Here is a 16,046-nt window from a genome sequence, read left to right on the forward strand (position 1 = left end):
TACTGACAAATTTTAAGTCAAGAACTGATCCTTAAAACAGTCAAAATAAGTAAGTCATGGTAACAAAGGGAAATCGATTCAAGTTTCAGATTTCAAGGGTATCCAAAGGTGAATCGGATTGAGGGTCTTATTTGTAACTGCTTTAAACTACTTCCCTCCCTAAAACAAAGGGTGGACCCTGCCCACCAAGACACAGTTCACTTTCCCAAACAACAAATGTAAGCCTATCAGCAAGAGGTTTGTTTTTCTTAGCTTTTGCGATAGTTATTTTTAAAAAGACTACATAGACTTCTAAAGGTATTTATAGACTATAAGTAGAAACTCACTGCTCTAAGTAGACCCTCCACCTGAATTTCAATGTAGCTCAAGCAGAATTTTCAGCAAAGCTCAATCCCGTTCTCCCTGTTGTCAGCTTCAGTTGAATCTTTAACAAAATCTGAAGAAAACAGAAAGTATTTTCAAAGGCCAAATTGGTTTCAGTCCTCGAGAAAACAGTAATTGTACTACCTACAAAATATAATCCATTACCTAACATTAGAATGTAAGATAGTCGTGTAGAAAACTATAATTCTGGGGTACAGGGTAGCACAGTGGAAAAATACTGAACAATACACAGCTTTGCACCCACAATAGAGCTTTCCAGCTCACCTGAAATATTATTTGAGATAGCATGGCTCTCCTGGGACAAAATGACTGTACTTGTAAGTAACACATATAGTGAAAAGCACCAAATCACATTTCTTTTGGGTAACTGATGCAGTTCTTTGCCTAGTAAACAAACTGCTGTTAAACCATGAGATTTCTCAAATAGCAAGTTCTGCCATGGAAACTGCATGGAAATAACTGATGGATTTTTAAAAAGAAATGATTCATATGAAATACCACTCAAAAAGCAAATCTGAATTGATGACAAGAACCCTCAGTCTTCTGAGAATTCACAGCCCTTAATACAACACTACTGCAATCTCTGTTTTTAGTTGTGTTGAATTGCAAGGAACAAGTCAAGCACAAGAAAGAGAAAAGGCTGAATGCATGTTCTGAATCAGTCCTAAGAGATGATCTAGGGTCTTGAAAATTCTCTGTACCTGGACTCTTCTCTGAAATAGCCTGGAGTTTCATGCAGATACAACCAAACTATGTTTAATTGGGGTATATCTGATACAGCTGATCACCCTGCAAACTGAAAGTATGTCACTTCCCAGAGCTATTAAGTCAATACACAAACACTTTGCATTTAACAAAAAGGGGCATGAACAAGATAGAACTGTATCGTATAATAAAAATTATCTGGTTTGTAGCCATGGGGTGAAATGAAGCAGCTGCCCAACAAACTATGCAATATAAAGCTGGTTGTGAAAATTCTTGTGGAAAACTGAAATTTCACAGGAAACATATAGGAATCCAAATGTGAGCACTACAGGTGAAATTTAACAAGACATTTAGTCCAATGACTAACATCCAAAAAATAACTTAAAGGCATAAAAAAATGCTATGAAACCCAAATGCAGATTTAGCTGTGTTACTGTAGTATGGTCTGCTCTAGTATGACCTCTTATCACACACCTCTGTAGCTGTCATAAGCAAGGCTTCCACCTCTGGTAGGAGTGGCTCTGGTACTGAAGAAAATGGCTGTATTAACCACAGTATTCCAGTCACGGGGCAGCATCTTAATAAATTACCCCACACAAAGCTGAGAAGGGGAGATGTGCTACTCCAGCAGCCAATAAGTGCATTCAGAGTGGTGCTGGGTTTTCCCACATTGCACTGCACTGTGCTGTGTATAAATAATTCTCTGGCCCTTGTAGCACCAGTTCCTGAGGGAAGCCAAAGGGTCATAAAAGTCATAAGAGTAACAGATCACAATCATTATTTCATCTAACCTCTGGAATACCTCAGCCATTCTATTTTTCTTTCAAAGTTAGATCAAAGCAAGCCTTTTAGAAAGACCTCTGATTTTTGTTAAGATTTCAAGAAACAGTGAGCAATTGCTCTCTATATTATCCTTATTGCTAGAACAGTATGTCTTACTCAAGGTTGAATTTGTTAAACTTCCAGTCATGAGATCACCTTATGTCGTAAGACAATAAATCCCTCCACTATTACATCTCGTCCATATACATAGACCTACACACAGTGATTCAATTCCTTCTTACCCTCCTCTTTGATAAGCTTTGACTGAGGTCTTTAAAACTCATATCAAAGCTGATTTTACATCTTGAAAGGCAAACAACAGATTTGAGACACTATTCCAGTCAGTTGGTTTGCATAAACACCCATCCTCAAAACAATCTGCAGTCCTGGAAGTATCTTTTTGTTGTTGCTTGCTCGCAGTGGCATAAAAACACAATTTTTTTTTTTAATTTAATTTGAACAATTTAATCCAGCTATTCAGATAATTCTTACCAGTAATTTGGACAAAGCCATAGAATAATTTAGGTTGAAAAGGATCTGAAAAATATCCAGTCCAGCCTCTTGCTCAAAGCCAGGCTAACGTCACCATAAAAGCAAGTTGCCAGGCTCTTTCCCAGTCACATTTGAAAATCCTGAAGGATGTAGATTTCGCAGCCTCTCTGGACATATCTTTCCAGGTTTAGCCACTTTTCATGGTGGGTTGTTGTTCCTTGTTTAATAACTGTGTTATATAAAAGTACAGCCTATGAATCCTTTTTATCCATATTTTATATCTTTGAACACAACACTAAATTTTGTTTAAAAATTTAGCCAGGTTACAGGCATCTTCTCAGCAACAGCCTTGCTCACTGGCACCTGACCATCAATTACATGTTAAAGATGTGCCACTAAGCTGGTTTCCAGTCCATATGATATAAAATCTGTTAATTCAGTCTAATCTCATTGATTCAGCAAATGCCATGTGATATTGAATAAATACAGCCCAAGGAATCAACAAGAAGGCACAGCGTCAGACCCATTGCTTGTGTCTAAAAAGATCCACCCTTCAAGACAGCAGGCTGTCTGGCACTCATTCTTTTTGACTGCTACCTTTTGCTATTAGAGTCAACTGTTTCTCCTGGGAGATGGAAAAGCAATAGCTACTGCACAGCTCCCTGCCTAATTCCACCCTCTTTCTCCAGTTGCTGAATTTAACTGGACAACTTAAGACATTTTCCCAGTTTAGCTGCTTAACATATTCCTAGGCTATGTCTTTAACATTCTTGAGAATTAACTATGCAGCTATGCTGATTAGGAAATGTTTAATTTCAGAAAATGCTGCTTTTCATCTTTCGTGAGTGCAGCTAATACTCCCATTCAAGTCTCTCATCCAAGTGCCAATTAGCCTCTGTGGCAGAGCACACAAAATCTGACCAGCAGCAGATAAAAAAGGAAAACCCCAGAATAAGCTTATAGCTTTCCACAGGCACTCTGCTCAAGCCCAAAGATATTTCTAAAGTTAGATGTTTCTAAAAAGTTATGTATTTGGCATTAACACTACACATTTATTGATAGAAAAGTTACAGTTTTAACTGTATTTTGCTTCAGAATGTCTGTTTCCAAGATAGAACTTTAAAACAGTAAGTCAAGAGGGTTACGAAGTCCTATATGGAAAGCAACTTGGTTGGATAATTCACTTGACACCTTGTTTTCAATATTACTTAAAGACACTTTTGTATCTGTAATAGATTTTTTTCAAGTGTCATAACAGTCCGAGACTTGTCACATTAGGTTGTCATAGCTCCAAATGTGTACTTGTCTTTTCAGGACTATGAATCCAATATACAGTAACGTGACTACTTAAGAGGAGCTGTTATACTTTACATCAATCCAGCTGCTACACAAATACATAAAATCTGCATAACAAAAGTCCCTATGTTAATTTTTGTTTTAAAAACTGACTACTTGCCATAAATTGATTTCCCAACTTTTGTTATTCAAGCCAATTGACACATTTTCTTGTCAAGATACCTAAATGGGCTACTGTTTACTGTTTATGAGAGAAATTTGTGCTGGATTCAGTTTATCAGAAGTGGGCGATTCATATATATTATTTAAACTTCTCTAATTTTAAACCAGCAGAATGTATTTTTAAACTGCACTGAAAACTTTTAATGGCAAAATTCCCACAGCTTCCCTAATTATCTATACTAGTGCTTTAATACCCTTGCAGTTGAAAGCTTTCATTGATGTGCAACCTTGAACTGCTGTATTTCAAGTCCGCTGTGGTATGTCAGATCCTGGTGGGTGGGAACAGTGCTGCCTTCCCCTTCGGAAAGATGCTCAACCCTATCCCAGAGCTCCTTGGGCTAACACAAGGCCAGAGGTACTGCACAGGCCACTAATCCAAGAGGATGAGTTTCTTCACTCAGCCCATCTCACACCAGTGTCCATCGTCGGAAAGGCAGCAGAAGCTCTGAGGGACTTTGCCATATTGTCACACCTTTCTCAGTCAGCAGCTGACCACGTTCCTTTGACTTCATGTGAGCGCTGAGGGTAGATAACCAGAGCACTGCTGGCAAACCTTGCAGGGCTCTAGTGTGAAATTCCACCTTCACACTGAAGGCCGGCGATCCCACTTGACCCGCAGCTGATCTCCCATGAGGCAGCTGCCACATGTTCATGACCAACCTCTCTGCAAACTGAGGCCTCACGCGGTGGAGACGTGTCAGGTGTGCTTTATGAGAGGACACTGGGCTTCTTGAGGATGGCGGGGGTACATAGACCAGTTAGAAAAGCAGTGACGGCCGGACGGCCGTTGAGATGGAGAGTTTGGTCCGTCCGAATAGGCCGCTGCGGAGCACGTCCCGCCGGCCGCAAGCCTGCACGGCGACCAGGTACCTCCTCTCCCGGCTGCGCAGGGATTTACGTCCCTCACGGCCCGCCCCACCGCCCCCGGCCCTGCGCGGCTTCCCGCCCTCACCCCTCGCTCTCTCTCCGCCGGCCGCTGCGGCATTCCCGGGGCGACAGGACCGACGGCGATCCGCCCCTCGCCCCCGCAGACGGCCCCCGCGGGCCCCGGAATCTGCCCCGAGGCAAGCGCGGTGAAGCGGAGAGCGTCGCGCCAGGCTCGGCTCCGACAGCGCAGCGATGCCGGCAGCCCGCGCCGGGCCGCGCCGGGCCGCTCTGCGCCCGCTGCATCGCGGCGGCCCGTCCGTGCTGAGCCGCCCTCCCCTCGGCACCTTCTCCGCCCCGCTCGCCTCCTCCTCCCACGGAGCCACCCTCCTCCTCCGCCCCCTCTCCCTGCCAGCCTCCTCCCCGCCCTTCCCCGCACTCCACGCCGGTGCTGGAGCCGCGCGTCACTCGGGCTCCAGCCCCGCCGCAGACATGGCGACACTGACAGCGGTCCAGCCGCTCACGCTGGACAGAGGTAAGCGCGGCTGCCGCCGCTTCCCCGTCCCTTCATCGCTCCCGACCCGTCACGGTTCCCCGCCCTCGCCGCATCAGCTGCCCCACGGACGCGCACTGTGATCGGGGGGCCACCGCGGCGGAGTGCGGGGTCTTCGCCCGCAGCCCCGACTCCCGCCGGCCGCGGCGGAAGGTGGTGGGGAGGCTGCTCCCGCGGGGCTCAAGTGAGAGACGGGAGAAAGGCTGATATGAAACTTTGTCCGGGCTGGGGACAGGGGTTGTGCGGGTATCCCGCCGGCGAGAGCGCGGCGGTGCCGCGGGAGCGGGATGCGGCGGGGGACGATGCAGCTCCGCGGTGCTCTGCCGGGTGCCGGAGACGCTCCTCGGTACCGCTCCGCCACCTCCACAGCTCTGCGGGGCTCCCCCGTGGGCGGCCGCCCCCGCGCCGCCGCCCGCGCAGGTGCCCGGCGGAGGGTGCTCCGAGGCGTGGGCAGGGACCCCGGCCGGTCCTTCCGGGGGCGAGTTGGGAGCTCGCACCTCCCGGGGAGGCAGTCGTTCGTTAGGAAAATGCGGCAGTTCGGGGGGCTGGATTTGTGTGTGTGCGTGAGAGGACGGGATCGGTGACTGCAACTTCTCTGTTAGCTGGCTTTAATGATGTTACCATGTTCCTGTAGACCACTGCCCAGTATGGGCAGGAGAAGGGGTTGCTGTTTTGTTGGTCTTGAGACTGTCAGTAATCGTACCCAGTTAATGTAAGAGAGTGCTGAAATCTCGAAGGTATGTTAAAATTCAACTTTTGCCTCCAGGCTGTAAAAATTGTACCTGTTCTTCCAAGTGCCTTTGTGCCTGTAATAAGACTCCACAGAAACGTTATTAGATTTGTGTGGGTTACAGAGGAGAGTAACTTACCATTCTGATATGTTTTGCGCCTTCGGCTCCATCGGTTAGAGAAGTCCAACAGCTCCTGGTATAACATCCTGAATTGCTGAAGTATTTTTCTTGCTAACTTGCATCCAGAGTCTCTGAGAGGCTCCTATCATGTATAAAATTTGTATTCTTGAAAATAAAATTGAGGCCAGTGGCTTGATTTTTTAAATGTTGGGGGATTTTTGAAGTAAAATAGAGTTTCTTGCTGTGATCCTATGGAAAAGAAATCTGATGAACTCAGTTTCAAAATGATAAGGGAAAGGTAGTTTTCTGGAACTCAATTGAGAGCAAAATAAACCACAACGCACTCTAAATACTCTAAATACAGTTTGATGGATTGCATAAATTCCAACCTTTGTAGAAATGGAGAATCTAAAGTTATTTTTACTGAAATAACAAATTGCTAGGATGTGCTTTAAATTTAACTGCTCAGAAATCCACTGTGTAATCTACAGTTTTCCCCTAATACTGTTTTAAGTAAGCAGGACAAATCTATTTCCTGGCAAAGGGTTGAACAGATGGCAATCCATTAGCAAACCTGGCTTTTCAAAGGAAATTCTTACTATATCAGAATTACACATTCCTTTTCAATACTAAAACTATGCTTTAAAAAATCTACAATACACAAAAATGCAAATTAATCCCAATTTAAATATAAGCATCTGTTGTCTGTGTCCAGGATATACCTAATCATTTGGCAGAGGTGCCAGCATTACGGTCTCCTTGATTGTTAGCCAGGGCTGATGTTAGTCCGAGTAAGATAAAACATCACAGAATGATAGGATGTGATATGTAAAAGGAAAATAGAGGTGAGAAGAGATTTAAGTATTGCACCTGGCCTGCATAAGGCCATTTTGTCAGAGGGATACACTTCATCACCTATGACATGTTGTTGCTGCTTCGTCAGCTGAAGAGGATGAACGGAAGCAAACCCTGAAGCAACTAGACCAAGCCTGGTGCCTCCAGATATTTCCTCTGTAGTCTCTCACAGCCATGGAAGAAGAAAAGTGTTACGTGGTGAGATTTCCCAGATTTCTGCTGCTTTTATTAAAGCAGATGCAGCTATGTTTGCTGTTACTATGCTTTGCACAGCTCTGCTATGATCTAGGTGCAGCACTGAAAAGTCTTGTGCACTCATATCCACTTTGCTGTGTCCCATGGAGAGCTCAGCGCAGCGAGAAAATAGGAAATGTTTCAGGAGAGGTAGCATTAATAACCTTGCATTGCAGGGGAAATTGCTGCTTGATTTCTGTCCAGGAAGTATTCTGCATTTCCCCTTGCTAAGGGTCATCGAAACAGTAAAACGTCATATGGATACATACATCTGAAATATGAATTACACTCTGACATGGTCTCCTCCTGAAAAAAACACATACAGTGTTCTAGTACAGAAATAGGAGCTTTCTTAAAGCCTGACATAAATGAAATTCAAAACCTGTATGGTAAAATGAATTACCATTTAAAGGTGAAGGGCATGTTGTGTGTGAATGATTGAAAGCCAATTATATTCTGGAAGATTACTTCAGTCCAAAGCGCAGGAATTAATTTTCTTAATTCCTGTCATCATGTGCCTTTTTACCTGCACAAATGTGTGCAAGTTCCATTAGGGCTCTTTAATATGTGGAACAAGTTCACAAAATAATGGAAATTTTAATCACAATTTAATCTCAAAGGCTTTTGTCTGACCTTTGCATGGTGGGAGGAGGGGAAAGAATCAGCAACTCTTTCAGGGAGGAAACATAAAGCAGTGGAGCTATGTGTGGCTACCACTTAGGGACCTTAAGGAGGGTGTTCCCAGTGTTTGAGAGCTTTGGGATGGGGAAGAGCCTGCCTGCCAGGCATCTTCCAACAGCCAAGTAACTTTCCTCTGTAAAGTGCAAATCTTCACAACAACTGTCTTATGTCTTGAAATGATACCACCTCATCAGTAATCTCCAGTGTCCACCAGAACTAACTGGGTAAATTTTTTAGGCCAGTTCAAAACTTAAACTCTAAAGATGTGAGGAACTATACCTTGTTCCAGGTTGAGATGGAAAGTTACAGTACTGTCTTTCATAAAATGACAAGAACAAGAAAAAAAGTTGAGCTATTTTTTTCTTTTTTCATTTTATGGTAAAGGTTATAGATTTTTAAGTACATTCCCAGCTTAATTTACCTCTACTAAAAAAAAAAAAAAACCACTCCAAATCAAAAGGGAAATGGTTAAAAACATCTATACAATTATTTGTACTTCTTCCACAGGTATGTCTTTAGTAAGAACTTGGTCGATGCGGTTTTGGTTATACAGAGATCTGACTACAGTTAGTTGGCAGCAGTATTTATTTGTACTGGCATACCACTCCATCATGTCTTGCTTCTCACCCTTATCTATATGGGATGGGCAGTGCTGCTTTTGCCTCAGTATCCTTTGACTTCCACAGAGGTATTGACTCAGCTTACTCCATGACCAGCAGTTGCTGTCTTCCCCTTTATTATCCAGAGCCCCATGTCTCCCTTGAGGGCATCTTCTTTTGCTTTCCCCTTGTCAAAGCCTCAGTGCACTCCATCAAGTGACTCCCTCTCTCTGTGCATTGCCTTACCCATTTTTACTGTACAACAGCCAAATTTCCTTCTCTATTCCTCTGTTTTTCTGCTGTCCCCTGACCATCAGCACTTCACCGGATTGACACTATCTCACTGCCATTATGCTGCTACATAGACGTCAATGGCATGTTCTGCTTTTCTCCAGGTACCAATCTCATCATCTCCCTCAGCAAGCTTAGCCTCTTCGCATTTCTCTGAGGACTTCCTGTGAATTCCTGTGTGCCACAGGTACACATTGTGAGCAATTAGAAATTAAAGGAAGCTTGGTGGTGGTGGGATCATTTAGAGGGTATGTTAGCACAGTCTGATGGAAGCATTTTCTGCAAGTACCATTATGCTCCCAGAAATATATTGAGAGGGAATAGCTTTCTGTGCTTCCCTTGGGGCTCATTTTAGGAGTGGTCATATGGAGGCCTGCAAATTGAAGCAGACATCTTTCTAGCTATGCATAATAGATGTTCCTCTCCATCCAAACTCTTTTATTTTGCTAAACGTCTGAGTTTTTTTTTCATAAAGCTTGCCACTGAATTTCACTTATGCTCTTCATTCCAAGATGAAAATCTGCTTTGATAGAAAAATGATCATGTATTTGGTCAGATTGCTGCAAAAGCTCAGTCTCGGTTCCTCTCTGCATAGGACCATAAAAGTGGTGTCTTTAAAGGGCACTTTTCAAAAATTCTGTCTATTTTTGAAGATATTATATAATTAGCCTGTGCAAAGACCATCTCATGATTATGAGCAAGGGAATATCTTTTCATGTGAAAGGGGGTTTTCAACCATCTTTTGTTAATAATCTGTGTCCTATTATGTTTTTCCTTATATAGTTACTATTCATGTCACTGATGGTTTCACTTCTTCATGTGACTGAGGATAAAAGAAGAAATTTGAATAGGCTGAATATACAGTGCTGAAATTTTAATCCCTGAGAAGTTTTATAACAAGGTCATAGCTATTGACAACTAAATTTCTCCTGCTTTCAAAAATATCCTTGGAAACTGTAAAGACTTCTTGCTGTTTGGCTGTAACACATAACTGAGTTCTGTTGGGTTTTTATGACTTCAAGCAAATATTTTTCCACTGGAGCGGGTGTTCCAAAACTTCCTAAAAATACTTTACAAAGCACCATGTTCAGTGATGACAAATAGCAATAGGCTTGAAATTGCCATCAGCTGTTAAAAGGTAGTAGATAAACTGTTGGATGTGGAACCTGCCAGTGCCTGACCATTAATACACATTGATACTTGACAGAGTACTCTTCCTTCCTTCCTCCTCTCCTCTTCTTGTCATTTTTCTTCTCATTAAATCCGCATAGCCTACATAAATGGGTGTTTTTCCCCATTTGTGCTCCTATATATGTAACAGAAATTGTGTCGAACGTAAGTCATAGTAGACTCTGCATGTATAAGTATAATGTATATTATCTTGGGGAAAAATATATAACATAATCATCAGGAAAAGAAAATCAGATTCATGAGATGTGGTGTACAGTCCTTGACACAGGAGCAGCATAAAGCCAGATCTCTATCTCATGGGGTGAAGCCCTGTGTAGCAGTGCTAAGTGATGTGCTGCTCCCTGCCTGGCTCCTTGTCTGTCACGGGGGTGTATTCTCTTGCTCTTCAGCCTAGCATGCTAACTACTGCAAGTGCTGCACACTTTCAAGTCTAACATTTCTATGTTTGGTATGCCGACTGAGGACATAAATAACCAAATGAATGCATTCTTGGGAAAAAAAAAAAAGCAGCCTATTATTTGTAGGAACAGAAGAAAGTGCAAATTGGGGTCACAGACTGAAATGTTTGGGTTTTTTTTTTACATCAGTGTTCCAAGATTTATTTTATTTTTTTAAATACACTTTTATGAAGTGATAGATTAAGGTAAATGGATTGAACTGGTGGTTTATGGGTAATGACTGGGATGTTTTGTGAGGATCTGTGCTGCTGAAGTGTTGGTTAGTTAAACGTGTAGTTCCAGTGCCTCCTGGAGCTCCGGAGATGAGCAAATACCTACTTACCCATCATCTTTGTTTTTCATGAGTGGTGTAAAAATATGTGACTTGAAAAGTTAAATGCACATGTCCAATTTAAATATCTCTGTCAGCACAGGCCCAACCTGGAGAGGTGCTGGGACACATGGTGCCACAGGAGCTCTGCACCAGGCTGGAGGTTCCTGAGGTGGGCTAGGCATGCATGTGAGCACACCCAGAGAGGGCCCTGTCTTCCAGACCCGAGTGACTCACAGGCATGTGGAATCTGAGAGAAAGTTGCACCAGTACACAGACACACAGAAACATCTACAAAACTCATGGCATCTTTTAAAATTAAGTCATCTTTGTGGAGTGTAGAGGGGGAATATCTTACATTTCCAGTCATGTTTCCTTCAGAAACTCGTAACTGATAATAAGGATGTATGTGTGTCTGCAGAAACTGGTTGTGCAGTCAGGAAACGTTTGCAAGTCATCTTTGAAAGAGTAACCAGGCTCATGGCCAACCGATGGCCATGCAGGGACCTTGTGTTCCTCCTGCTCTGTCACGCTGAAAATATTCTTTCAACAAGGTAGCAGTGAAGTAATCAGTTTAGTCTATCTGAATTTGTCCTGTGTAGAGGAAAGTGATAAACTAAGCTTGCCTGTGTATGTTGTGTTTCTGATCCTCCAAAAGGGACTTGCTTCTGCAGCTGGGTGAGGTGGATAAAAGCTCTGACAAGAGTCCCCACACAGGTGCAGGATTCAACATTTGCAACAGGTTGCAACGATGTTAATGTTTAGAAAGCACAAGGGATGCTATTTTTGTATGTAGTAGATGTATGCTCCCTAAATATCACACTGTTGAAAAAGAATCACAGGATCACAGAATGGTAGGGGTTGCAAGGGACCTCTGAAGATCTAGTCCAACCCCCCTGCCAGAGCAGGACCACCTAGAGTAGGTCACACAGGAGCTCGTCCAGGTGGGTTCTGAATGTCTCCAGAGAGAAGGATTTGTTTCCTAAATAACATCCCTATGCTGTATCCTAGAAACTTCAGTTTCACACTGATGTCTGAGAGACTTTTGTTTAACTACAGGATTAACTTCTTAATGTAATTGTAAGTAAACAATTTGCTTAATTCCATCCTATGGCTTGAGTTGGACCCCTCTGGTGATGTTGTCAGACAGAAACTATTTTTAAAATGTGACAAATTACTGAAGTCATCAGCTTTGTGCAGCAGATTAATTTGTCCTCTGAGTTCACTGTTTCAGGACACGTGCACGCACATCTCTCCTTAACACAGATGACACACATGAAAGTACAAAAAGGGATAAATACAAGCTTTTGGCTGACCTGTGTTACTTAGATACAAAACCATGCTCTTCTGCATAATGCAATAGAATTTGAATTAGGAATTATATAAAACTATCTATTTTGGTTAATCATTAAGAAGCACAAATAATAAGAAGTTGAGGACTTAAGAGGAAACCAAGCAAAGGCAGATAATGTTTGGAGAAGCACGTAACTGTAAATTTGTAAGTCTGCCTTCTATCGCACACAGTTACTTTGTTTCACATGATGCATTTTTAAGGTAATACTAATGTGCTGTAAACTGTACATGTGTGTATAAATGCAGGCATTTCCAAAGTTAATCTCCGTCAGCTTAATCTTCTTTTGAGACATTTGCCGGAAAGTCAGCCTTTGAATGAGAAACATTTGACTGTTAATTCTCTATTCAGATGAGAAGATTTGATTTAGAAAAGCACATTTACAAACTAATGTTTTCTTGAGTATTTAGACCATAAGCTTGGATCTTAGATATATTAAATACAGAGGGAGATGTATGTATATATTTGAGAACTTAAAAATGTTTCACCAGGTGTCACAGTTTAGGCCCAACCAGAAACAAGGAACCACGCAGACACTTGCTCAGTCCTCCTACTCCCAGTGGGATGGGGAAAAGTACCGAGGCCTTTTGGAAATCCCTAAGGACAGGAAGGGCTCACTTGCCACTTACAGTCCTGGGCAAAGCAGACAAGACTACTTGTCTTGAGGAAGAAAATGAAACAATTTAATCCACCAGCAACCAAAAATATAACAAACAGAAAACATACTCACCTGAAAGCAATACAGAGTGGTAGAATGATAAAGAGCACAACCAGCCTTTTAAGACTAACTTCCCCCCCACCCCTCCTCTCTTTCCAGGCTCAGGGCCCTAATCCCAGTGTCTTTACCTTCACCCCCTCGAATAGTTCAGGGTAGCAGGGAATGGGAATGCAGTCAATCCTGTTCCAATGGCTCCTGCCATTTGTCTCGCTTCCTCACACACCAGGCAGCTCTGCATGGGCCACTCCCACATGTGACCGTCTCTAGGGCTGCAGCTCCTCTCCTCCTCCTCTGGCATGGGGTCCATAACATTCACTGTGTCTGGCGTAGGGGTCCTCCCAGAGCTATGGGTGACTATCAGTCCTGCCATTGCCCTCCATGGGTTGCAGGGTGACAGGTGCTCTCTCACCATGGGCTGCAGGATGGTCTCCGGTCTGGCACTTGTTCTCCCTTTCTCTCTTCCTGACTGCTGGAGGTTGTTCAACTCAGAGCCAGGGGAAGTTTCAAGAGCTGCTTACAGGGCTCAACACTGCAGCCCCCTCTACTTCTTACCAAGCAAAAAGTGGCTCCACAGAAACCCATCACACCAGGGTCCAAAACAGAGTTGTTAAATCAACCCTGAATTTCCCAAGCGCAGCTCGGGAATTGCATAAGACTTCTCATAATGTGTTGTTATCCTAGTGCTGCTTTACTAATAATTGTAAGAAAAAGATAGAGAAAATCTTGATTAGAAAACTGTGTCTTGAGGAAAGATAGGATTGTTCTGTATTATTTAAAACATGGAACAATGAAGTATCCATGAATAGACAGAGCACCAAAGCATTGATTTTACTTATTCCTGTATAAACATAGATCCTTGCATAAGAAAGAGTGTTGCCCAAAGTAGGTTCTTAATTTATTTCTTCTGAACCAAAATTACATTTTTACGGATTCTTTTCAAGAGAAGCACATGATTAATCACTAATCCTTCACATCCACTAACTCTTTAGTTTTCTGTTTCAATCATGTTTTCTGCAAAACAGTAAATCTCTTAGACCTTAAGGTGGCAATCCCTCTACAATCGGTTAAGCACTGGGGAAGAATGCACTTGAAATAGATTAGGTGGATGGCTGTGACCATCAGCAGTAGTCTTAGCCCTCAGATATTTATGTAGCATCATCTCTTCACTTTTCAATAGATTTGGCAGTAGTGTTTTTGTCAAAAGGTATTTACTGAATCAGCTCAGGAACAAGAGGATAATGTAGCTCTTCTTTGTTATACAGAGCCAGACCAGGGAAATTTGAAGATGGCATGATTGCTTTAAAATCTATGAAACAGTGTTTGAAAAAATAGATGATCTGATCCCCTCTGTAGCCTGATAGTCTTGTAACCCAATAGTATTAGCTCTGGAGTTTGTACTCATTTGTACATCATCTTTTGCATTCTAATGATACAACTGTGTCAGAGTATGCCAGGTGTGCCCCTTGTGTCTTAGGTGTATACCTTGTAAAATGAGGCTGCAACTCAAGATGAGTTCCAGTTCTCCATTTCCTGTTCTCAGCATCTTTCAACACATAGGACACCAAGCAACAGCACTGCAAGGTGAGCTCTCTGTTTCTCAAAGAGGTTTTCTGTTTCAAAGTTTTATTTGTAACTTGTGGCAGTAATTCAACAAAGTCACAGCTTTCTTCTAAGATCATATTTGTTTCAAAGTTGAAAGTTAACAGTAGTCATTGACATCTACCAGCAGCATAACTGTACTGCCTAGTTTTGCTGGAATCTATCAACAAGGGATTTTATTTATATTACTTTCTTCTTGCTGTTGTAGCTTTTCACATATACACTTTCAAAACACAGGATTTTTTTCTTTTCCTGTGAAATGACTAGTATGTAGCCAGCTACTGAAGCTGGCTGCAAAAAACAATGTCCTTAAATCCACTAAAAGTGAAGACAGAATATTAACTCTCTTCTTGCTACCTGAGCCTACGGGTAAAGTCGTAGAATCATAGAGTGTTTTGGGTTGTAAAGGACCTGAAAGATTCAACTCTCATAGTTCTCAACCTCAAAGTTCCAACTTTCCTGCCATGGACAGAGACACTTTCCTCTAGACCAGGTTGCTCAAAGCTCCATTCAAGCTGACCTCGAAGTTGTGTTGGATATGCGTACCTAAAGACTATGTCACATCCACTGTATGGCACAAATGCCATCTTTTGACTGTTGTCTCACCAGAGTCTCAAACCACATAGAAAAACAGAAGATAAAGTCTTGATGCTTGATTTCAAGTGACAATTTGTGTCGTAACTATGTACAATTGCCAGTAGCCCACAGCCATCTTCTGGTAATAACAGAAAAAGATTTAAGACTAAGATTAGCAGGAGAGATAAGAACTGAGGAGAGGCAGCAGGATGCTGTAGTAATGACATACCAGCAGAGAAGAAAGTGAGAGTTACTGCTTTGGCTCAAACACACTGCCTGTTGTGAAGGAGAATTAGCATCTCTAAGTTAACCTTGCCTCCCTTTGTGAGACACCTGTTGGGGTCTTTTTTTCCCTCTTCCTGACTTCTTCCCTGCCAACAAAAATCTATATGATGCAAACTGAAAACACATGCTGAAAATATCAGTGTGGGAAAGGCATGAGGTTGCCCATATGGCCAGCACTTTTGTGTTGTGTACATTGGACACATAAATAGACAGGGAAGCAAGAGAATGGATTTCAACTAAGCTAAATGTGTGTTGATTTTCATCCTATTTTTCTTTGTTCAGGAAAACTTATTGTAGTTATTTCTGTTTTCTGCTTCTCTAGCTTAGTCAATTTGTTCATTCGTTCGCTGCTTTTAATGTTTTTATATATATGCATGTGGTTTAAAACACAAAAGAAAGTAGTTTGTTAAGTAGGATCCTTGGGGTATGTTAGTGTACCAGTCTTTTTTCTTGTCATATGGAGTCAGAACCTCTAAAATGTTTATATTTGGGTTTTTTTAGCACAGGCATCCAGTGTGCTTTAGTCTGGTGTTTAAAGCAGCTCTACTCCAGAATGGTGAGCAGTGTCTGCTGAGGCAGAACTGATCCTACAAGATCAAGTGATGTGCTTAGGAGATAGATAAGACTGGTGGAGAGTTATCAAGGCATCTCTTTACAAGACAGCTATGGCTACAGGGGATAGTAGACAGCTTCCTTGCTTTCACATAGT

General features: G+C 42.4%; 1 protein-coding gene across 1 annotated transcript in view; it reads left to right on the forward strand.

The window, feature by feature from the left end:
- The first annotated feature begins 5,040 nt into the window (after window positions 1-5,040).
- The window catches only part of LIN7A (lin-7 homolog A, crumbs cell polarity complex component), a 47,177-nt gene continuing 36,171 nt past the window's right edge, over window positions 5,041-16,046 (forward strand). The window contains exon 1 of the mRNA XM_061993130.1: window positions 5,041-5,320. Within this exon, the coding sequence (XP_061849114.1) occupies window positions 5,041-5,320 (280 nt within the window). The remainder of the gene's footprint in view (window positions 5,321-16,046) is intronic.

Source organism: Colius striatus, chromosome 1, assembly GCF_028858725.1.
Source record: "Colius striatus isolate bColStr4 chromosome 1, bColStr4.1.hap1, whole genome shotgun sequence".
NCBI lineage: Eukaryota > Metazoa > Chordata > Aves > Coliiformes > Coliidae > Colius > Colius striatus.